The 23,947-nt window shown below is 33.6% G+C and overlaps 1 protein-coding gene across 5 annotated transcripts in view; it reads right to left on the bottom strand.

Moving 5' to 3' along the window:
* The window catches only part of ROBO1 (roundabout guidance receptor 1), a 376,938-nt gene that overhangs the window by 27,928 nt on the left and 325,063 nt on the right, over positions 1-23,947 (bottom strand). For 2 of the 5 annotated variants that reach the window (XM_011356421.2, XM_023528477.1), the window contains 7 exons: positions 20,195-20,221; positions 18,761-18,803; positions 12,060-12,214; positions 9,131-9,466; positions 7,151-7,258; positions 4,398-4,542; positions 1,071-1,316 (listed from right to left, as the gene is read on the bottom strand). In XM_011356421.2, coding sequence (XP_011354723.1) covers positions 1,071-1,316; positions 4,398-4,542; positions 7,151-7,258; positions 9,131-9,466; positions 12,060-12,214; positions 18,761-18,803; positions 20,195-20,221 — 1,060 coding nt within the window. The remainder of the gene's footprint in view (positions 1-1,070; positions 1,317-4,397; positions 4,543-7,150; positions 7,259-9,130; positions 9,467-12,059; positions 12,215-18,760; positions 18,804-20,194; positions 20,222-23,947) is intronic. The other 3 variants (XM_011356423.2, XM_011356422.2, XM_011356425.2) reach the window with 3 other exon arrangements.

Here is a 23,947-nt window from a genome sequence, read left to right as displayed (position 1 = left end):
GAATAAGAAAGAATGCCAAAGACTGTGACCTTAAAAGGGAAAAGAGATACCTTATTTGTTCTCAATTTTCGTGAAGCTCCGTGCTTTAATCATATTAAATTTAAATGTATGACAGTCCAACTTCCCTCTTTGTCTCATAGAAGAAGGTTTAACTACTTTCTTCATTTTAGAAAATATGTGATTTGAATTTGGTAATAACCTCTTACTGATAGAATAGTTAATAAACATTGCAAGTTCTATTTTAATAGAATTCAAGCAGCAGAGACCAGAATTTATTATTCATTCAAAAATATTGACGGGAGATCTTCTGAGGCAGAGTATACTCAGTTCAAAGCGATATTAGAAATACACGAAGTCATATACATATAATGTGTCAAATGCAATAAAATAGTGCAAACAAAATCATCGACAACGAGAGAGAAGCTAAGATGATGCAGTGACAGCTTTCATGTGACAGAAATGACAAATGAAGTATTTGTAAATAACAGAAATGTATTGGTTGGCGATGCTGAATATATAGATTAAAAAAGTCTAAGACATACACAAGATTTAGTAACTGGACAAAAAGACTCCATTTTAATATCAAAATCAAAATAAAGGTAGCTGATATCAATGCAAAATGAATATATTAAACTTATTGTGCAACATTACAGCTATGAGGGAACAAATCATTCTGTGGACTTAATTTAAAAAGAGGAAAAATTCTACTTTTTATAGACCAAATGCATAAAGAAAACTAAAATACAAAAACACCTGCCATCAATGAAATGTGCAAGATTAGCAAACTATATATTTACTACGTAATCTCCATGTGTTTATAAATGCAATTATCATAAGTGGATGAGTATTAATGCATATTATTTTATAGTTGCAAGTTCACTAGGATCAATTCATCTAATGTTCTGGTCAATAATACTACGTGATTTGTTAATTACCAGGACTTACTGTGTGATGATACTGGAAAAAAGCTCACGTGATATGAAAAGTAATTCATGTAATAGCATTCTATAAATGCTACTTAGGAGTGGAAACTTTCTGATATGAGTAAAAAAGGCTAGTGACAATGGTACCTCCTGTCAGGTTGGTGCTGCATGTGGCCAATCTCCTCTGGGCAATCCGGCAACATAGGCTGGGGCTCTTCCTGTGGAGAGGGGGTCAGGGTGGCAGTGGACTGATGGCTATAAGACACAGCAGCTGGGGAAGAAGCTGCTCCTCGTACAGGGGGAGTGGGTCCTCGTTCATCTTCCTCTTCTAGTTCGTCTTGTTGCAAATACATCCTTGCTGGTGCCACCGGACATGGCATTTCTTGGTCATAGCTGAAACAGATTATCAGGAACTTAGACTTACTTCAGGTTATTCAAATAAACTATTTGTATAGTTAAAGGAGTGTCAGTTTTTAACTTTTTTTTTTTTTTTAATTTGAATGTGTTGGGCCACCTTAAGAAGGTATTGTTAAAAAAATTATTCACTATCACAAAGGTTTGTAAATTGCTACATATATTTTTTTCTCTGAGGGATTATAATTTAAATCAGCCTCTTACAGGCTCTGAGAAGTCAAGCAATACAAAAAATATATTTAATTTAGTATAATTTAGTAATTCTAAAATGTGTTTGATAGATTCTATCCCTTTTAGTCAAAATAATCTCTAAACTAAAGGACAACTCAAGTGTGCTTGTAGATGACCCAAAGATAATATGCTAAATTCTGAAAAAAATTATTTTTGAAAATCTTTTCAGAGGGAAGTTTATCAGAGATCAAATTTTTAATTTAATCCAATACAACCTACTTTTCTTCTAAGATTATAATAAATCACTATTTTTTTTTTTTTTTTAGTCAAACACAAAATGAAGTAGTTGAATTGCATTTAGGATAATGAATGAAAAACAGTATAAAATAATAACCAATAAAATGCCCTTGTTATTCCTCTGCTAGTTATGTGGAAGCTCTAGTTGGACCTGGAATACATTCATGACTTTTTCTTTTCTCTGACACCAGTTCATAGGTTATTGATTAGAATGGCTGTGATTTACTGCATTATACAAACTATGTTCTCGTTACCCGCCTCTCTAGTCCATTCTTCACCACTGCCTTGTTTACCTGAACTCGGGAAAATTAAGGTTTGGTAAAATCTGATTTCTCTGTATCTTCTTTTACTTTACTAATCCACTATTATGTTTCCTCTATCGACAAATGACATAGCAATTTGCTCACTTATCTAAACTAGAAATCTTGCAGTCATCTTTGAATTATTTATTCTTCTAACTCAAACTGTTCCCTAGTTCATCTCTAGTCTATCTTAAAAAAAAAAAATTAAATCTGTTGTATGTGCTACTGTAATAACTTTTTAATTAATCTCTTTGCTTCCAGTCACTCTTTCTCTATCCTTACATTCCTTCCAAAATTAGTTTATTGTAATACACATCACTCCCAGCTCATTCATTTGCTCCAAAGTAATAAACGGCTCTCATTGTGTAGAGAATAAAATATAAGTCCTAAACAAGACATTCAAGTATTTGCATAGTCTGGCTTACATTCGCTTTCCCAGCTTCCTCTCACTCCCTACCATGTGTTTCGTGTTAGCTCTCCAGGAGTCACATCTCTGTGTGGTCCCAATGTCCATAAAATCTTTTGTCTTGATTGAGAACCTTCTCATTTGTCAAGGTCAAGAACAAAATCCAGCAGACCAGGAAGCCTCCATTTTTCCCAGTTATACTTAGTATTTCCCTGTGGGGCACAGTCATATCTCCTTCCCCACCCCCCCTCTAACTATATCTACATATTTCATGTCAGTCTTTGTTGTTTTTTGTTTGTTTGTTTTTGTGGACTAAAATACCAGTAAGTATGATGATCATAGCCTAGAAAATGAATTTTTAAAAGTACAGTCAACTTCATTATTTGCAGATTCCATATTTACAAATTCACCTCACTTAAATTTATCTATAACCCTAAAGTCAATACTCATGGCACTCTCATGGTCATTCAATAGACATGTGCAGAGAGGTGAAAAAATTGAGTCACCTGATGAGTACATTACTAGCAGGGGTCAAACAAGGTGACATTGCTTTCTTATTTCAGCTTTCATTTTGTAAACAAGTATCCTTTTCATGGTCTATAAGTGTCACATTGTTCTCTCTCTCCCCCCTCCCCCCTCCCCCTTCCCCTCTCCCTCCTCTTTATATTGGGGACTTCCCTGTTTAAAATGGCCCTGAAATAACAGTACTTTACTGATGTCTAGTGTTCCTAAAAGCAAAAAGGCTGCAATGCGCCTTAATGAAGAAAAGATGTATATTGGATAACTTTGTTTAAGAATGACTTATAGTGCTGTTGGCTGTGAGTTCAATGTTAATGAGTCAATAACACATGCTAAATATAGTATCTTTAAACAAAAACAGATATAAAACAAGGTTATATTTGAATCGGTTGATGAAAATATAACCAGAGGCTCACAGGAACCTAACCCTGTATTTCTCCTAGGAGCAATGGCTCAGTATTTGCTAATTAAGTAACTGGAAAATAAAAATACAGAGGTTTTGCTTCCCAGAATAGTTGGAATTGTAAAACTGGTGTGTGTATGAGTGTGCGTGCGTGAGCATGTGTGTGTAGAATAAAAGAACATCTTTATTTTTATAATAGTCACTAAAAATACTGCATTTTCACATAGATTTTATGTTTTTTCTTGTTGATTCACTATATCAAATGAGTTTTCCTCTATTGTTCACCAGCTGTTTTGTTTTGTTGAGAAGTACCATGTCCAGTTCTACAGAATCTGCAGAGAGGAAGAAGCACACTAACTGTCTAACTGCTGTCATGTGGACTATTTATACTTGTTAAATCCTTATGAGAGACAATTCAATAAAGTTTAAATTCCTAGTTTTCAGCATAATTTGATAATATCCAAGAATAAACAGTTATCAGGATACCATAGCTATTGTATAAATCCATATAATTATTTTATGAAAATTCGGAGATGTGAAATAGAAGTTCTGATATTTGAAAATCACAAATCATTTATATGACTGATGACAAAATCACATATATGTGATTAGATATGTGATCTTGTATATACTCATTATATATGCACATTATATGTATATAATGTAAAAACACATAGATTATATATGTGTGTACGTGTGTGTGTGTATATTTATTTATAGTCATGATTCATGATTCTTGGTTCCAAAAGAAGCTTCCAAGGAACAAATACCTTTTTTTGGCACCACTGAGGAGGGTTTTTAAGTCCTGCTGAGAAAAATAATTCAATAAAGTTTTATTTAGAGACAAATGTTTGAGGATCTTAGGAATCAGTCTCCTCTCGGCGATCTAGTTTAACGATTACTTAATACAATTGTAAAGAGTTGTACTATCCCAACTACGTCCGTTCTGAAATTCCTCTTACCTTTCATCTACCGATATACTGTACTCCTCACTATTGCTATGAGGAGGAGGATGCGCCGGGGGAGGAGGAAGCAGGTCTGCCCAGTTCATGCCACCCTGTTTTGGTACTTTGGGTGTCCGGGCCCCTTTCTTGTGCCCTTGACTCCCTTGAAAAGAAATAAAATTAAAGTATTTTATATTTGGTCTTAAATTTTTTTCTATTACCCATGGGTTAATTATTTTCTATAAACACGGTCTTATAATTCATATATGTATATAGAGAAAAACACTTTTTTTGTTGTTAATTTTAAACAGAATTTTGGACAATAGAATGTGTACAAATTTAGCTGCAAAATAAATAGCAAAAAAGCAATAAAGCCATAAATTAATTTTACAAGTCATATCATTAATTGTGATCTTATAGCAATTAATTGCACTATGGATTATCATCTAAAACAAATGAGCTGTAGACATATTTTCTGAAGTTCCTTTCTATTATTTAATTGCTGGAACCTAAAATATAATATGATACAGATACGATCTATTACACTTGCACTGTTGCATTAAATCACTGAACATACATAATTTGTACTTGTCCACTGAAATGTTTTAGGCACAATGAAATTACTAGTTTTCATCAGAAAGGCAGGTGCAGATGAAAATAATTGCTGGAAGAACTAATATAACTAACAACAAAAGAAGCATAAAAATGATTTTTAAAAAAGAACAGAAGTGTTTTTAGCCACCGCTTCTATAAAATTGTGGCTTAGAGTAAAATGATGTTTCTTGAACATTCTTAGAAGTTGGAAACAGCCCAATTATTCAAGTGCCCCAGTGTTCAGATTTTAGATTTGGCATATTCTTTAAACATAGGTAGCTGCACATTCTAGAATATTCGTTTTAAAATAACGTGATCAAAAGCTATTTTGAGATGAAATGGTCTTAATTCTTCTTCAATATGATACATTTTAGATTCTTATATAAATTACAGACAATGAATCTATAATTATTTTTCTCATAGGATCCCTTAAATTCAGTGAATTATCCTGGTCTCTTTTGTCTTTTCTAACCTTTCTGAACCAGTTCCAAGTTACATGTGGTATGAAACAGGTCATAGTACACTCAATGAGCCCTATTTTTTTTTAAGGCACTTGAGAATTTTCAGTCAAATGGCAGTGTTTTTATGCCAGATGTTCTTACATTGGTATCTTACTACACCTAATGCGTTGTGGGCTGAGGGACAGGCTGTTATTAATGAATTATGATTGTCAGGCCCCTGCTTATGTGTCTCCATTCTCTCTTCCTCCACTCAGTTGTCCTGTATTTGAATGTCTATGCATATATTGTGGAGTTGACTATCTCCAGTGTCTTCCTCTTGATTTTGTGGCACACATCTACTGTAACAATTCCATCCAGAGAGGCCTAACATCATAAATCTCTCCTACAGCTCATTTGCTTGCTTCGTTCTCTCCCCTAATTACCAACAGATATTTTTCTGTCTTTTCATCAATATTCACAGAATACCTAATAATAAATAGCAACAGAATGTCAGGACCTAGGTATCTAAGCTGAGCAATGAATAAAGTCAGACGAATAGTAATAACATGGAATCATATTTTTTTCCATTAAGTTCTGATTTTCTAAGTGGCTAATTATTCAAAGATGAAATGGCCTGAGATATCAATATTAACATATTTTCTATAGTTTTTGTAAGAGTGGATCTTTGAAAAATTTCTGTTAATTCAGGGTTTACTTTAAAAAAGAAAAAAGTCATTTAATAAGATTTTAATTGTTAAAAAAATCAAACAACATGTAGTAGAATAAGAGTAGATTTAAAAAGTAAAGAGCTATTACTAAGTTTCTTTTATTCAAATACAAACGATTTTAATCATTGATAAAAATAAAGGCTAGAAAACTCCAAATCGGCATGTCTTAGTCAAAGGAAGATGGGAAAGCGCGAATGTCATATTCATTACAAAAGATGGAGTAGAGACACTGGGCTAAAAGCACTAGCAACAACTTTAATCCAGATGCTCAGAAGCGATATTTCTACTCTGTCCTGGGGAAACATACTAGAGTTGAGATCAATCGGTTTTGTTCTCATTGTGGTGTGACTTACCACATGTTAGTTCTAATAATGAACTGCCTTTAATTAGAAAAATAGAACTTAAGTACCAGCAAGCTCCCATCTGCAGTCCCTTCAGGAAAACAGCTGGCAAACAGCTGTAACAGCATAAAGACCACAGGGAAGAGGCCTGGATGTGGCTTTTGAGGCCCTTATAGACTTAAGTTGGGAGGCTGTTTCATGAAGATTTAGAGCAAGAATTGAGGGAACGGAGAGAAATGATAAACTGAGGCAGTTTCCTATTGTACCTAGATCTCATGATTCTGCTCAAGTGTACTCAAATTTAGGTGCTTTTATAGCCTTGTTTCAATGTAACATACTTAGGAGATTAACTATATGTGTAATATTTTTTTAGTTATATTTCAACTGCCTTTAAAAATTAGTTGATGCTTTTGGCTTTGCTAAAGCTCCTTAACAAGGAGGAAAATAAGATCATCAATCTTTGTTTTCTAATAGAACATAAAATGGTTTAGTGAGTGAGCAGTCCATCAAATTACAGAGACAAGACCCATGCCTAGAATATTGAAATTATATAAAGTGATAGACATGTCACATGTACACATCAGATCATTAACATTCAATTCATAATCTTGGAATGTACCATCTTTTAAAAGGAGATGTTGACTTTCTCTTCGGTTCTCCTGACTTACCAGATGTACTGCTGCCCCGGTCTGAACTATTGTAAGATCCTCCCGTATTCTGGTCATATGACTGGTTGTATGGGATAGTTGAAGGAATTGTGTCATTTGCTCGATAATCTAGATATTTCACATGAAAAACAAACAAACAAACAAACATTTATTTTCTCTTTGGTGCCTAATCATTTACCAGTTAGGCTTTTAAACCATCATGTTGGTAATTTGTTAAGATGTACATAACTTTTCTGAAGGAAAAGTCAAAAAAAAAAAAATCTTTAAACATGTTTCATTTAAAATTTATAAAAAACAAATCCTTTGCATCATCTTCTTTAGATGAATCAGACTAAATGTAAGTGTGCACAATTCCTATGAAGGACTACTTCTTCTCTTTAATATTTATCAATCATCTATGACAGAAATAAGATTTGCTTGACTTCTTTAAAAATATAGTAACAAAATAATTTTAACAATAAGAAATCAGAAAAATACTGTGTCTGTGAATCACAAAAAAAGTAAATAAAATTAAAGAAAAACTGAAACTTGTCAGCAAAATTATATCTAACAAAAAATACCCATGATAAGAAAAAAAAGAATCTCAATCTGTCACAGAAATGCTTGTGCTTACTTAAGCAGAGGGGAAAATCCAAATGATAAATTCACCACTGGAACGCAATGAGTAATAATCTGTCAGTCTAGCTGCATATCAGGGTCATTATTATCGTTTGACATATCAAGTTTGTTTACAAGCAGTATAAACAATAAATCAGAGCTCTGAAATATTTGTACAGAGGACTGTCAGACCTCTCCAAAGTCCACAGAAAAGCCATATAACATAGAGGAATAATGTAATAATAGTTTGAATTCCCTTTGTAAACTCCATGATTGCAGAAACTCTTATTCATCTTTGTCATGAACTTGTGTAAGAGTCTTAATAACTATTTATTGAATTGGGTTATTATACCAACTAAGCGTTTTCTTAAATTTAGAAAAAAGCAAGACACATATATTATTAAATTAAAACACATGCCACTAACTTAACCTAATGAAAATAGTGGTCTTAAGCTATCTTTTCATAATCACTAACTGTAATGTATTTTATTTTTGAAAAACAAAAACAAAAACAAAAAAAGATCCCAACACAAGTCTACAGAAAATAAATCTATGTCCCTAATTATCTATAATAAAATGTGTCCTTTATCTGACACTTGTACAAAATTACCTGATCTATTCAAATTAGAGCAATTGCTTTTTCCTTTGTGGTATAACTTTGCAAATCATGTTATTAAAGTATTAGCCTGCAAAACTACAAAGAAATAAAATACTTGTCTCTTCAAACTCACCCATATTACCATAAAGGAACAATCCCCACAGGCCATAAAATACTATTCTGTTGCGACAAGTCAACACTAAATTCAATTTATTTTAGGTTCTATCCTGACAGACTTCAATCAGATCAACCAAAGAACTGTAGATTCTAAAATCATACACTGCAGCAGTCTTAGTAACCACATGAGGTAGGAAAAATACAACAAATTGAATCACTTCTCCAGTTCAAGTTTAATTTAATTATTTTTCTTCAGTTTTTATATAAGAATGCCGTTCGTTTATATGGCCATGTAGATGCAATTATCTGACACTCTCGAGTGGAAAAATGGGATAGCCCATTTATTTAAAATGTGAGATATTATGATGATTACACATCTGCTTTATGAATAAAAGGTTGTTCTATGTAATTCTTTACCTAGAATTAAATTAAATTATTCTCAAAACCATTTGAAAATACTTATATATTATTATAATATCAATATCCAAGGTTATTGTTGTGCTAATTAACTCTTTGACCCTGGAAATTTTGAAACCAAAGAAATAAGAAAACCTTAGTAATGAAAGAAAGATTTCACTTGCTAGTCCCAGACAAGTTTTGGCATATAGTGCTGCAGGGTTAAGGGTACCAATACAGACAAGGATGGGAATGTAGGCAAAGCTCTTCACCTTTGTTCAGTTTGTTTTGCTCCATGATGTTATACTGAATTGGTGTCACTTCCTGTTTCTGCTGTCCGGGAGGTTTCCAGTGCTTCTCGCCGGAGTCTCCACCACCATTGTTCATGCTGCTGCTGAGGTTTGACTGGATGAGCTGGGTGGTGGCATACGGAGTGGGCTGCCCTGATGGATTGACAAAACGCCCGTCCTTCAGATTTGGGCTATTGAAGGTTTTCATCTCATTGATTTTGTTACTAAGGTCCACATCACCATAAACGGTTGACTCAGGGAGCATCAGATTTGTTTGTTTGTTATCCAGTTGGTTGTTATAATTTGCTATACAATCGGCTATGTGCAATGGAGAGGAAAAGGAAAAAGTCATTTCTCCATAGTTATTTGTTTAAAAATTTTTTGTAAGTAGTTTTGTGAGTCACAGTAAAATTGTTAATGTAGAGAACAAATGGGCTTAAATAAGATCATAAAAAGGGCCAAGTATTCATATGTACTTTCTAGAGAAAATAATTAAAAATTGAAGGAATAAGAGAGGACACTCAGAATTTATATAGAGACTAAATAATTTTAAACTTCTGCTAGTGCTATGCAGTAAATAATTCCCCCAATTTGAGATAATTTTTCTCTAACAGCCCAGTTATTAAGAATTTTACCAAAACAATATATACATGAGTATCTTTATGTGCCCAATCCAGATTTTCTAGTATAGAGTTAATCGAACTCTTTGAGGCTACTAGTTAGCTATTGAAGCATAAGAACAAAGCATATAAGTTGAGAATCCAAACAAAGAAAAAAAAAAAAAAAAACCTTTGTCTTCCTATCAAAGAACATGAGATTTCCATATCTTATTAAGTACCTCTCTTCTCAAAAGCTATGAGGAACAGAGGGACAATAGTAAACGGTGCTCAGGAGAATTTTATTTAGTTCTTCTCTTGGTCATGCAGAATAATCAGTGTCAGGGAAAGACGTTAATCATTTTTTCCTGGTTTCATAATGACAACCCAAGAAGTATAAAATGACAATAAGGATGACAGAATGAATCATAAGTAACTAGGGTAATATAATCAAATAAAGCCTGAAATAATATCTATTACATCTAATATCTAAATTTCCCTCTAATTTTCCCTTCAATAAAATATTTGAGAATAAAGTAACTGATACATAAAGAGAGAAATATTTATAGCCTGCAGTTAAAATATTAAAACAACAGGAAGAACTAAAATCATAATTTAAATTAAAACATTTTTAAAATTTAAAAAAATTAGTCAAGTTACAATGGTAAAAATATCATTATGCTATTCATGTAGTACATAGTGGCACTGACATTACCAGGTCACTTTGAAGATTGGTTTCCAACTGGATATTTTAGAAATGATAAATTCATATGGCTGCTATTAAAGATGTAACTATGAATAGAATCTTAAGAAAATTTTGCAGCTTCTCTATAATATTGAATTCAACTATTTGGCATTTCAATAATAATCAGGGAGCAGGGATATGTGATCCATCAGGCATTTAGGAGTTCTGATTTCTAATTTCTAGGTATTAAATTTTGTTTAATGATAATAAATATTATTAAAGGCAATATGGACTTGGCAATTTCCTTTTTCTTCCCCAGTCTTTCTAAATGAGTGTTAGTCAATAGAATTTTCTCAGATGATGGACAAGTTCTAATCGGAATTGTCCCATACAGTAGCTACTAGCCACATGTGGCTACTGGGCATTTGAAATATCACTAGTAAGAATGAGGAACTGAATTTACAATTGTATTTTATTTAACTTAAATTTAAATGGCCTCTGGCTATCATATTAGACAATACAACTCTACATATCAATTTACATAAATATTGTCACTTTTATTCTGTCCTCCAGGGCTCACCATAGTCTTTCTTTTATTTATAATTATGCGAGCATCTATCTGTCTGGACAACTAGGATATAGACTTCTGGAGAGCACGAACTTAGTCATATCCATATTTGTATCCATGTCCATGTCCATATCCATGTCCATGTCCATGTCCATGTCCTTATCCATATCCATATCCAGTAGAGACACAGTACTTCTTTTAGGGTTCGACATACAGATTGCACTGTGACTTATTCTTTACAGTGTATAACATCTTCGTGTAAATGCTATCTTCTATTTCCCTGTTCCTTAATTCTATGGGTTATTTTACTTCTATAGTCATATTTTTGATTCTTTACCATTCTTTTAATATTTCCCAATGTTGTAAATGTTGAGGGTTTTTATTATAAAAAATAACTTGTAATTTTCTGTTTATTCTTTCAAACATTGCACACTATACACTATACATATTTTACTGTCATATTTTATCAATTATAGTTATACATATTTCTGAGACAAAACATACAATACAAAAATGTATACATGAACATCTGTAAAAAATATATATTTCTTATATCCTCAGAATTTATCTCTATACTATAAAAATCTGATTTTGAGTTTCAGTTAAATTTATTTAAAGTTTTTTATGAGTGTTATACAATTGTTATTATTATTACTAGTGTCAAAATAATTTTGTTCACTCTACTTATAGATTTATTAACATTTTCTTCTCTCAATCTTGAAAATAATTAAACAGTTACAATTAAAAATTGTAGCTAAATTCTTATAAAGATGAATACTTTTATATAATTTCATTTTTCCTTATTTGCTATCTATTCTAGAGTTTATATTCTCCATTTGCCCATCACGTACTGAGAAACTTATTGTAGGAGGCTGAGGTGAGGAAATATAGGAATGGAGAAAATAATTGAATCAGGCTAGATTGCTAAACAATAGTCAACATTTCAAGTAAATATTGATCAAATTTTTCTTTCCCATGTAGGGAGAGGGGTAGAAATTTGATCTTATGGCTGCTAGTTCCTTATAATGCATATACGTATCAAGATGTCTCTGTGTTTCTAACCTGGGCGACTGTAGGTGGTCAGGTTGCTATCGCTGTTCCCACTGCCTGCTGTACAGCAATTGATGGAACAGTCATTGTGATTGTTGCCAGTATTAGGCCACGTGTCTGCCAGCCACGGCTGTGCAGCAGGTTCACTGATGTTGAGAAGTCCTGGCCTAAAGAAAAAACAATATTAAGCAAATGTTATATAAATAGCAAATATTTCCTATTCAGAATTCCAAAGAATTCTTTGTTTAATTATTCTTACAAATAATTTGGTCAACTATACTGAATGACATTATTATTCCTTTTATTTTATGGAACAGGCAACTGTAATGTAAAGTTGTGGCAGGCGCCTCAGTTTATATATTAGCCATAACTGTGTAAACATGGAGTTGTGCTTTGGACTTAAACTATTGTGCCATTTGCAGTGCTCTACTTCAACTTTAGTCACAGTGACTGAAAATTAAACATGAAATCTAAAAATATGAATACATATATATTTTTTAGTGTTTTAGTAGCTTAAAGAATACCATAGTTAAGAGTTTGTATTTCTTCATTTTTGACCCCTTAAAAAACCAGACTCTTCTCACAACTTCATTAAGAAATGAAACAAGCTCGTTCACATAGACAATGGGTCTTTCTCGGTAAGCACATTTGCATATTTTTCTTCAAAATGATGTTTCACTAACAGTGAGTTTGGGGTTCTGTGACATTTTGCAGAGAGCCTCATCAATGCTTCAATGCACAGTTCTGTAAGCTTGTCAACATTATCTGATGGAGACAATGTAAAATGCCATAAATCCTTACATAAACAAAGAAAAGCTACTGAATTAAAACTGGTAAAACAAAGATGTCTACTATAAAAAATATTACTGTTCATGTTTTTTTTTTTTTTGGCACAACAAATGTTAATCCTCTTTCACTGTGCGTTGGGAATGCAAAGCACATAAGCAATTATTAATGGGAGCCCTGGACCACCAGAGCTAGAGACACAGACTGGAGTCCAAGAATGGCATTTCTAATGTCCTTTTCCAACACTAATTCCATTTGATAACTCAGCAAAAGAAGTGATGGTGCATGATGTGCTTGTCAGATACACAACAAACAGACTGGGATTACACAGTCTACAGAGATTGTCTTCATGGTTTTGTTTTCTTTGTTAAAATGCAATAACCACGTTTCTCAGTTACCTGGGAAACGAGCACCCGACGTTCCACTTTCCATGGTTCCTATTCTGGCACAGATAGTCAACCCAAGAACTGCACTATGCAAATGATGGTCATTTGAGGAATAAGTCATTTAAAATGAAGACTATGGACTTATAATTTATATATCTGGATCCATATGCGTATACATAATAAAAATGAATATTTACTCTTTGTTTACAGTGTGTGAGGCGTTGTTCTGAGGTCTTTACATGTATCAACTTATTTAATCCTCACAAAATTTCCACATGGTAGTTATTACTATTACCTAAATTTTACAGATGAGGGAACAGAGATGCCCGAGAGAGGTTAAGAAACTTGTACATGGCTATCAAAAATGAGTGAGAGGTAGAGTTGATTCAAACTCGAGGAGTCTGGTTCTAGAATCCACTCTAATCTAGACTGATATAAACGTACACTGGAGAGTACTGAAATATCCTCAAGCCTTCAAATATTCTTAATAAAAGGAAGAGCAGCGGATATGTCTGAAGTCTTGAAATTCATGATAAAGCTGTTAAAACTGAGCAAACTTATTATCAAAATTGTTGATGAAAACATGCCTTGAAGAGCAATGTTGCTGAACTGTTGAAATTTAAAAAATTTAAATGCAAGCTGTGTCACAGATATCTGGAGTCTTTGAAATAAATGTTAGTTATAGAAATTCTGCATCCGCTAATCTTTAACTTTTCTAATTTTATTTTCTCTTGAACTTAAACTATGTGGATTATCACTATAGAAGTTATTAAAAATAAATCTCCATATTTGACACTGTAGAGATATTATGGGATGTTTTGAGTATGGGTCAAGTGGAAATTTTCCACAGCCTGTCTTATATGTTTCAAAAAGAAAAGACATTTTTATGCTACTATGATCCCCTCAGAAAAACACCTTTAAAATGAATGTTTTGATATCATCATAGGATGAAAGAACTTTTCATATGTATGGATGATTTCCAACAGGAAGTAGGATTAACAATTCACATCCTAGCTTTCAGTTTAGACTTGCATTTGGAATGCTAATTGTTTAGAGAGGAAGGTTAACCACGAGTACTGGCTCATAATGAATCTTAAAATGTCATGTGTGTATTTCAGAGGTCTTTGAGGAAGTGAAGGTCATATGTAGCTACTCTGATAAGGGTGTGTTAGGGTCTTTTTAAACTAATAATTTCACAGGCTATCTTTATGCTTTTAAGATGATCTAGTGTATATGAAACAGATTTAGCTTCCCAATCATAAGAAATGAATTAGAAGCAAAACATAATGCTGGTTGCAGTGATTAATATATGTCTAAAATATATAATACATCATACACTATATTGTCATGTAATATCTTAGTTGTTAATACTTCCATGCTAACATATCTGAGTTTTGATTATTTCTTCCTTATCTTTGAAAAAACAATATGATCAGGGAAAGGAAGAAACCAGGGTTCACAAAAAACAAATTTATTTTCCAGTTAACTGTTAAGGGGATAGATTTGTGTCACAAAGGAAAAGAAGGCAAATGCACTTAAATAATTTTGTAGCAGTTACCTTTAATTCCTCCATTCTTCTTACTCCAGATATTCCAATCACTCCCTCAAAACAAAACAAAACAAAACAAAACAAACAAAACAAAACACCCTATTTGAGTTCTTACACCACAAAATACAATATTAGAGGGCCCAGGGACTGGGAAAAATGGTGAGGGACCCGGCAGTAAAGCGCTGCCTATAGGCTGTCTCCTCTTTCAGTCGATAGTTTGAAAGAGTGTTGAAGCCAGGAAGAAGGGAGAGATAGATCTAAAAGTAAGTGGTTAGTATTTTAAAGAGAAGCAAGGCCTGAGCTTGGTTACTTTCTCACCTCTCACTGTCAGGAGACGTGGTATTGGCAGTCTCCATTTAGTTAGCCTGAATTCTCTATTAACTTTTTCAACCTTTCTTAGCTATTTCCTTGTATACACTGTGGTTTGGATTTTAAGTAGATTTTTAGAAAAAGAGTAACTGGGATGTTTGAGGTAAAAACAAACAAAGAAATAAAAAAATAAATAAATAGAAACAGCTGCTTAATATTTCCATGATTACATCACGGATTACATCACAAGTCCTCTGCTCTTTTCAAGTTGAGAAGAGGTCTCTTTGCTTACCACAATCCTCACTCTCTCCCTTTTCTAGAAATAGCTAAATTTACAATTCTGAAAACTAGAAAACTAGAAGAGATGTTTTGCTCTACCTTTTTTTTCCCCCTTTGCTCTACCTTCTTTATTTGAGAAAAATGTCCAGCCCCCCAAAATATTTCTAAAGTGATTAAGGACTGAATTCAGGTCTTCTGACTTTTTATATTTTTTATAGTTCACTCATTTCTTCCTTCCTTAGATACTTTCTAATATCTTTCAAAGTTAAATAACTCATATGTTAAATTTATTTACATAATTCAATAAATTACATTACATTACAAAAATTTGTATATTTAATTATTAATTAATAAATTAATTAGCCAATAAACTCCAAGATTTCACAATTTATTGTTAGAGGCAATCATATCAAGTCATGAGTTGGCAAATTGCTCTTGTAAAAGATCAGATAGGAACCATTTTAGGCTTTGCAGGCCATATATTTTCTATTGCAATTACTCAATTCTGCCACTGTAGAGGAAAAATAGTCATAGGCAATCTGTAAACAGATGACTTTGGCTGTATTCTTATAATACTTCATTTACAAAACCGGTTGGCAGACCCAATTTGGCCCAAGAGCCATAATTTGCTGACCCCCCTGATATTTACAAAAGATAATTGCATTACCTCATTTTAGGTGTTTGTGGTATTTACACAGCACAAAATGTTCATGGAGGATAGAGCAGTTAAACCTCAGAAAACTGACAGAGGGTGGGGGGACACATTTCCAGGCTGAAATAATAAGGACTTACAGGATAATGAAATATTGGTGAATGGCAGATGGATTGTAGGGTGTGGCACAGAAGAGGGAAGTGGACCTGCAAAGCCCTAGAGGTTGTGGGCTTCTCGTGCTATGCCAAATTGTAAACATAGTGGGTTCTACTGAAAATGGGATATTCAGCAGGTCAGGGACATTATCTACATGCATTTCAAAAGAACATTTAGCTCCATGGGCAAAGGATTCCCTTTGCACAGGAAGTAATGCAAATAATGAAGGTAAATGAAGGTAGGACTGCTCAGAGCTTCTGTAATAAACTAAGCAAGGAAGAACAAGTGCTTGAAGTGAAACAATATAGTAATAATTAAGGGGGATAAAAGATAGGATCAACAAACAGCAGTAATAGATGCAGGAAAGAGGATGACTGGAGTATTTTGACTTAGATGTCATTAACCAAATGAGGCGAGAGGTCCAGTGAGGGGTCACAGAGTCTGAAATGCCTGAGGGAAACCAGTGTTTAAGGGATGGACATGAGAGAAGTGGGTGCAGGACTTTGGTTCATTGCTTCTCTTACCACATGGGGTCATAGAACATACACACACACACACACACACACACACATACACACACACAGTTAGAAAATGAGATCTCTTTTGAATGCTCTCCTGATCCTCTTATCCCGTTCCATTTTTTCTATAGCACTCATCAACTGCTGATGCTATTGAGTTGTCTTATTTTTAATATTTATTACTTATCTTCTCTCTCCCCACTAAACATAAAGTCCATGTGGTTAGGAATTTTTACTGACTTTGCTCACTGATGCATCTCAAGCAACTAGAACAGTGCCTTTCCCATGCTAGTTGTTCAATAAATATGTTTGATAAATAAATTTTAAAATGTTTATGTAACTGTCATTTTGAGCACTGACTCAATGATCTTTATTTAACTGTTGCCTGTGTAACATTCTAGCATTTTTTATCATTTCATTTAGTAAAAAGATCATTTCTATATGGTATCTGAAATAAACTGGTTTCATTATTCTTCCATTTTTAAATTTAAAAGGTTAATTCTGTATGGTGATATAGTGAGCTTTCCAATGAATAGATATTTCAGGAACTTTGTAATTTTTCAGCCCTGCTATACAAACTGGCATTTGGTACCTATGGATTCCTTCCATTAGTTCCTATTTGATAATTTGGTCTATGTAGGTTGTAAATTCCTTTACAACAGAAACCAGACATAGATATAGTGTGCATGTGTGCGTGTGTGTGTGTGTGCGTGTGTGTGTGTGTGCGCGTGCACATGTGCACATCTATGCCAGTGCCCATGCACAGAGGCTAGTGCAGAACATATAGAAGACGCTGGATAAGCACTTTCATATGCTTTGATTAACGAGAAAACCAGTCTATAGTCATGAATACATACAGGTAGAAAAGTGGTTATATAATCAGACATTCCAGATTTATCCACGAGAGAATGTTCTTATGCCAAAGGCTGTTTCATGAATGTCTGGGCTATGATTTAGGTGGAATTTCCCTAGATGTAAAAACATGTCTTGGTTTAATTCCTGAATTGAGTGGATTTATTCCTTATGAAGACCTCCCTAGCTTTTGGGTCTTTCAGTAGCTGACTTTTTTTCACAGGTATGGAAACAGGAAGCTAGCAGCAGTACCCAGGAAAGAAAAGATTAGTGTTTATTGCCAAATTTGTATAGCATTGGTTCAAGGCGGTCAACATTTTCTTTTAAATCACTCTTTGCATTTACTAAATTCAGTTATCTTGTTATCAAATGGTATGTTCCTTGGATTGATACTAATTTTGGCTTTTCCAGTAGCAACCACTTTATCCATCTGTACAAAGCAGGATACTCAATAAGTTAATTGAACTTAAATTATAAAATAGTTTTGGTTAAAAGATTTTTTTACACCTCAGGCAAGATGTTACTCTTTTACGGAAAATTCATGTTATTGTAGAAAATCCCGAAGTGTGGCTCATATAACTTACATCTTACTTCAGTCCCTTTAAGCTCCTGTCACATGGGTCTGTGATTGCCCTGTGACTGTAATAAAGTTCACTGAATAATAATTACAAAAAAATCATAAATATAGGATTGAGGTTCATTTTAATTAGAGAAAAGAATGCTCTGTGTTAACAAACTATCTACATTTTTTTCTTTTATTTCAACATATTTCCCTGTAAACGGAGAGCTGAACTATGCTGAATTCATAAGAACAAACAAACATAACCTATAACTTATGATAAAATGCTGTGTTCATCAGGTTTTCAAATGAACACTTTTTCTTTGATAGTATCTGTTAACTAGCTATATTTCTTAATCTTCATAAATGCCATTGCTTAATTACTTTAACTCGTTTTAATCATCTGCTAAATCAGCAAGTCTGTCTTTCACGGTTAAAGTGCTCCCTCTGGTGTTCAATGACTAAGATGCAATAACTCCAATCAACTGCATTTGTGTGTAAACAAGCTTGGTTCCACAGCACAGAGGAAGAGAGTATCTCCAAAATATTTGAACAAATTTCATCTTTAAGTTAAACCTTTTAAGCAAAGATAATGATGCCATTGAGGAAGACAAAAAGAAATATCTGGAATTCCCCTTAGTATCTACCAAACAAGCAAGATAATTACCTCCCTCCACTGCTCACAGCTTCGCCTCCTCTCTGATAAGTTACTAGAATGTTACAAAAAAAAAGGAAAAATTAATAGACATATTTAATTTGTATATCAAAAGCTATTACATTTATGAGCATCTTTCTAAAATGGAATGCATTTTCCCTTTCTACTTAGAAGCAATGCAAATATCAACACAGGAAGTAACAAATTTCTGATTCAACTAGTATTTTTTTTTTAAGATAGTATAGAATTAAATATGTTACTCATTTCCTTAATGTGCCAACAAGGTTGAGCAAAAGCAAACTTCAGTACATTCCTATTAAGTATAACTATTACACATTTGTATTTCACAGTCCTATAGATTTCAAATTTTAATTTATTATTGGACCACATAATTTCATGAACTTTTATAAGCAGAATCTTAAATTTTGGGGAAAATCCCTATTAGACTATTCTTCCAGAAGTATGAGTACCAGTAAGACAAAGATACATGTTAAAATAAACCTTCTTTCTCCCCATACACAAAGATGTATGCCAAGTTGTGACTGTCAATACAACCTACTTTTCATTGCAGCTTGTAGAAACCCTTCTCAATGCATGTTCATCAGACATATATATAGTGAAAATATATTTTAATGCTCTTGAAAGCATTCTCAGATTAATAAATTATGGGTATAAAAATTTATAAAAAACAAAACAAGATTTGCACATAGGCAAGGGGCTAAGAAGATTAGCTTTTCTGTAAAAAAAAAAAAAATTTTTTTCTAAGAAGAAATGTGTTTCTAAAATCTGCCAAATTCTGCTACTTAGAATAACTCCAAACTGGGAGTCTGTTAAGGAGCGATAACTGCTTCCCGTGATTACAATAACTGCATTTAAAAATGAGGAGACAGGACTACAAGTACATCTTTTACTAAAGGTGATGTGAAAGAAGAGGACCCTCTTTGAAAGAAGCAGAGTAGACCAGAATATTAGGATTCTGACTTAGGAAAAAAGAAAAGTTTTATCTTTCACATGTGCTGGATATTTTGGTTACCTTTAAGAATGTGGATTCTATGGACAGAGAATTGAAAGGAAAGAAATTTTTGTTGGAAAACCTGAAAGCTTAAGCTAAGAAAAAAGGCTCTGCCAAGTATGAAATAATCAATAAGATCATTAGCATGTTAAATCGTGCTGAGGGTAGAAACAGTGTGTCTATCTAATGAAACACATGCATAAAAGGCTAAGATGCAGTGTGGAGTCATGAATAAATAACTGCATTAAATGGATGAAAAGCAACACCAACCATTTCTACTTCAAATGTATGCCTGACATGAGTAAATGAAGTATTGTATTCCATTTAGGTCCTTTCCCCCAATTTAATACAGAAAATGAAATAAAAACAGAAACAATAGTACGACACATGCCAAACTAACAAAGGAAAGGAGGAGGGTAAGTGCAAATATATACCTGTTGGTGTGAAGGTAAAAGACGGGACTGAAAAATCAAAACAAAATATAAACCAGTTATTAAGCTGAAGAGAGAAAGGGAACATATCACATTAGTATAAATCAAGCAGACAGCTGAACATAAAACAAATGTAAATAACTAAGCCAGTAGTTCTGACGTTCTGATAAATGAATAAAACCAAAGCTGAGGATAAAAAAAGAAGCTTGTCTCTACAGGTACCATTTTGAAGTGTCTGACATTTTAGTACAAAGGGGAATCGTGCTGGGTTAGCCTGTAAATGACCCTGCATTTAGTAACATAGATTTAGCTCATGGCTTTAATACAATCAGGACTCCTCAACTATGAATCATTTCCAAACAATGGATGATTGATTCTTAAACAAGTATTAAGGGTCTTGCTTGAACCTTATCTGATAATCTGAAAGTAAGTGCTTATTAAAATGGACTAAAAGGTATACTTAAGCATTCATCATTAAAAGAGAGAGAAAAGATCGAGGAAAGGAGAAAGAAATAGAGTGAGAAAAAGAGAGAGAGAGAGAGAGAGGGAGAGAGAGAGAGAAAAGGAAAGCGAGAAAGAAAGAGAGAGAAAGCACAAAAGGAAAGGAGAAAGGAAGAAAGGAAGGGAGGAAGGGAAGGAAGGAGGAAAGAAGAACTGGAATAAAGAGAGCCATAACACTGAACTCTTTCACTGCCAAGTAATGCTTGACATTTTATCATTCTAACAGTGTAATACTACATTTTTATCATCATAGAAAATTGTGAATGAACAGAAAAAAATGAGAAGTTTTAAACTTTATCTATTATAGTTTATATTTAGAAGCTTTCTAGGAGTAGTCTGACCATTTTTTTTTTTAATATCATAGTCTAGAAGCTACACAATAGAACAATAACGCCCCTCTAAAAACCTTCACTCTTTGCAGTTATAAATCTTAATCTAATCAGTAATGCTCGAAATTGAACTGCAGACCTCAAATGTAGCATCTTTGCCTCCCCCACTTTTCCCATCTTCTCTCATTCCTGGGTATTGGCTAACACCAGAGCTATTTCTATGTAATTTCATAGAGGATAGAGGCTGACTTATTTTCCAAGCTCTTTAAATTAAAATAAACATTGCCTTGATAAGGAAAGCAATGAAATCTACATTATTCCCTTGCAGACTAAAGTTTTCTTTCAAGAACTCCTTAAAACACACAAGCTAGAATACTGATTAGCTACCGTGGATTGGAAGGCTGCCAAAAATGTATTTTCTACTTCACATTTGACCATCTCCAAGAAATTTACTTTAGGATTAGAGCATTTGGTGTTGCAAACTGGAATGCTATAGCATCCTTTACAACGGTCACTTCTTACCAAATCATTTTATCTCTGAGCATATTAGAAAGACCAGAAATAAAAACCTCAATATTGTGTACCCAGTTTATACACTGGCCTTCGTTTGCATCATGGCAGTCCCTGTCTTAAGAATCTATTGTGCTTTCAGTCAGGGTTTTACAGATAATCCATGTAATTTAGCTATAATAAAACATTCGGAGGTATAGTAAAAAGTCTTCATAAGAAAAGGTACATTTGAAAGTAAAGCTATTCAAGTAAGAATAGAGTGCCTGAACATTAATTTGCCATCACAAGGACACAGCGAACATATGAAAGGTCCTTGTCAGTACTCCTAGCTAACTGCTAACCCCAGTTTAAGGAAATGAAGAAGAGATGAAAAGATTCCAGTCTAAATGAATTTTTTACAGCAAAGAACAAATTAATTCTCAAAGCTTCTGATAATAAATGTTTTTTTTACCCAGTGATGCTGGTGCAGTATGTGAATGTATGTGAACAGGAGTACTGAATGTTCTGTAAAGGTCACACCTACAGATAAATGTGGGGGGAGGACACTCACTATTACCAAGTCACACTCTAACTTGATGGATTTTATGCCAATGGGTTCTTTTATATTTATTTCTTTAAAATACGTCACTTCCTTTTTTCTTGTAATGACTAGCATTGCTTTGGGCACACACAGTTTTAAGATTTCAGGATATACTTTTTTTTAATTGCACAGAAACAATTATGTAAAAGTGCTGACAAGGCAAAATGAAGAAAGCAGATGCAAATGCTTACCAATTACATTTGTAATTATGTTCTATGATTTCTGCTTAAACACAAGCTAGTTAAAAGGACAATGATATTAGTTTAATAGGTTTTGTAGAAAGAGCACATGGGCATTTGCCAGCATGCTTCAAGTACATTAGTAAAGGAAAAGAAACAGAGAGAAAGAGGGGTTCATGTCACATATTTAGATTTCAAGACAATATAGAGCGTGAAATTGTAACTACACAGCTATAGCACTTCATCCCAATAAGAAATACAGGATTCCTAGAGAATTCAAGAGATTCAATATTTATATGTTAATTAGTCACTTTTCCTTATTCAAATCAGATTTCAAAACATGATCCCCAATACCCTGCCCTTTTCTCTTCTTCACAACACAAGCCCCTTCTCTGCACTGTTTTTCAGTCAAAGGTTTTATATGGTAACACATGTGCCTGACATTGTTCTACTCTGTATACATAATGAGCACAAGCCCTCTTTGTAGTAACCTCCAAGCCCTCATTTTCCATTTCGCAGGCAGAGATACTGACATTTTACTGCATTTCCTGAAAGGACAGGTATCTGAAAAAAACATATTTAAGGATGATAATGCTAAGGCAAATGTATGTACATGAAGAGATTGCTGCACAGCCACAGGCAAGATATTCATTGATTCATTTTTATAGTATGAGTGGTAAATTTGCGTTGACTCTTTCTTGCCAAGGTCCCTTGTGACCAAGGGCACCGATATTCTAGACCACTGTCCCAGACTGTTTTATAAGTGTATAGGGATGTTCAATAGAATTTTTCATTGAGAAAACTTCTAGCTAGCACTACAAATTTTGACTTTGCCATATACTTGGTCAGAGAAATGACTTGGCCAAGACATGTAGAAAATGTTCACTTAAGAAATATGTAGATGCAGTTTTTAAGGGTGGTGATGGTGGGGGAGGGGATGTGTTTTTGGTAATTCTCTTTAAATTCGTTGCAGCAAAGCAAAAGTGTTGTCTTAAGTATAGGTCCTATAACTAGGGTGAATGTATAATTTACCATTCAAGCCAGGACAATTTTGAGAGCAAAAGGAGCACTATAAATAATTTAGTTGGACTAAAGATACCAATTGGGACTGTCCCCTGAAAACTGGGACTTACAGTCACACCACCTGTAGCCCAGATCTAAGGCCCAGAATCGATGAATATATTTGGGGTGGAGGGAGGATTACCTATCTGATAAGTGTTAAACAAATTTCCTCACAGAATAAAAAATACAAATTATCAACCTATAGAGTTCAAGAACAGGTGACAAAGGTGTCTGTAAAATACCTTGGCATATTCGATTCATCCACAAAACTGTAAACAATAGCAGACAGGTGAGCTTTCTCTTCTAAAACCATAATCATTTGTAACGAAATCACTATCGCTAATGGCATATACAAAGTCAACTCTGCAACTTTAAACACAACAAAAAGTACTAAACCACCTCTCTCTGCAAACTGAAGGACATCATTCAGTCACACATTCTGTATTCACTAAGAAATGACTATTTTATAAACAATCGGAAATAATCATAACAATAACGATTTCACAAATAATCTCTTTAGCTTCACAAAGGCAACAACACCACCTTTAAAGTGGTGCGAGGCAGTTCAAAGCTTGTATTTATAATTTCTGTGACA

This window comes from Pteropus vampyrus, unplaced genomic scaffold, assembly GCF_000151845.1.
Source record: "Pteropus vampyrus isolate Shadow unplaced genomic scaffold, Pvam_2.0 Scaffold26, whole genome shotgun sequence".
Lineage (NCBI taxonomy): Eukaryota > Metazoa > Chordata > Mammalia > Chiroptera > Pteropodidae > Pteropus > Pteropus vampyrus.
This window is presented reverse-complemented; position numbering and strand designations above follow the sequence as displayed.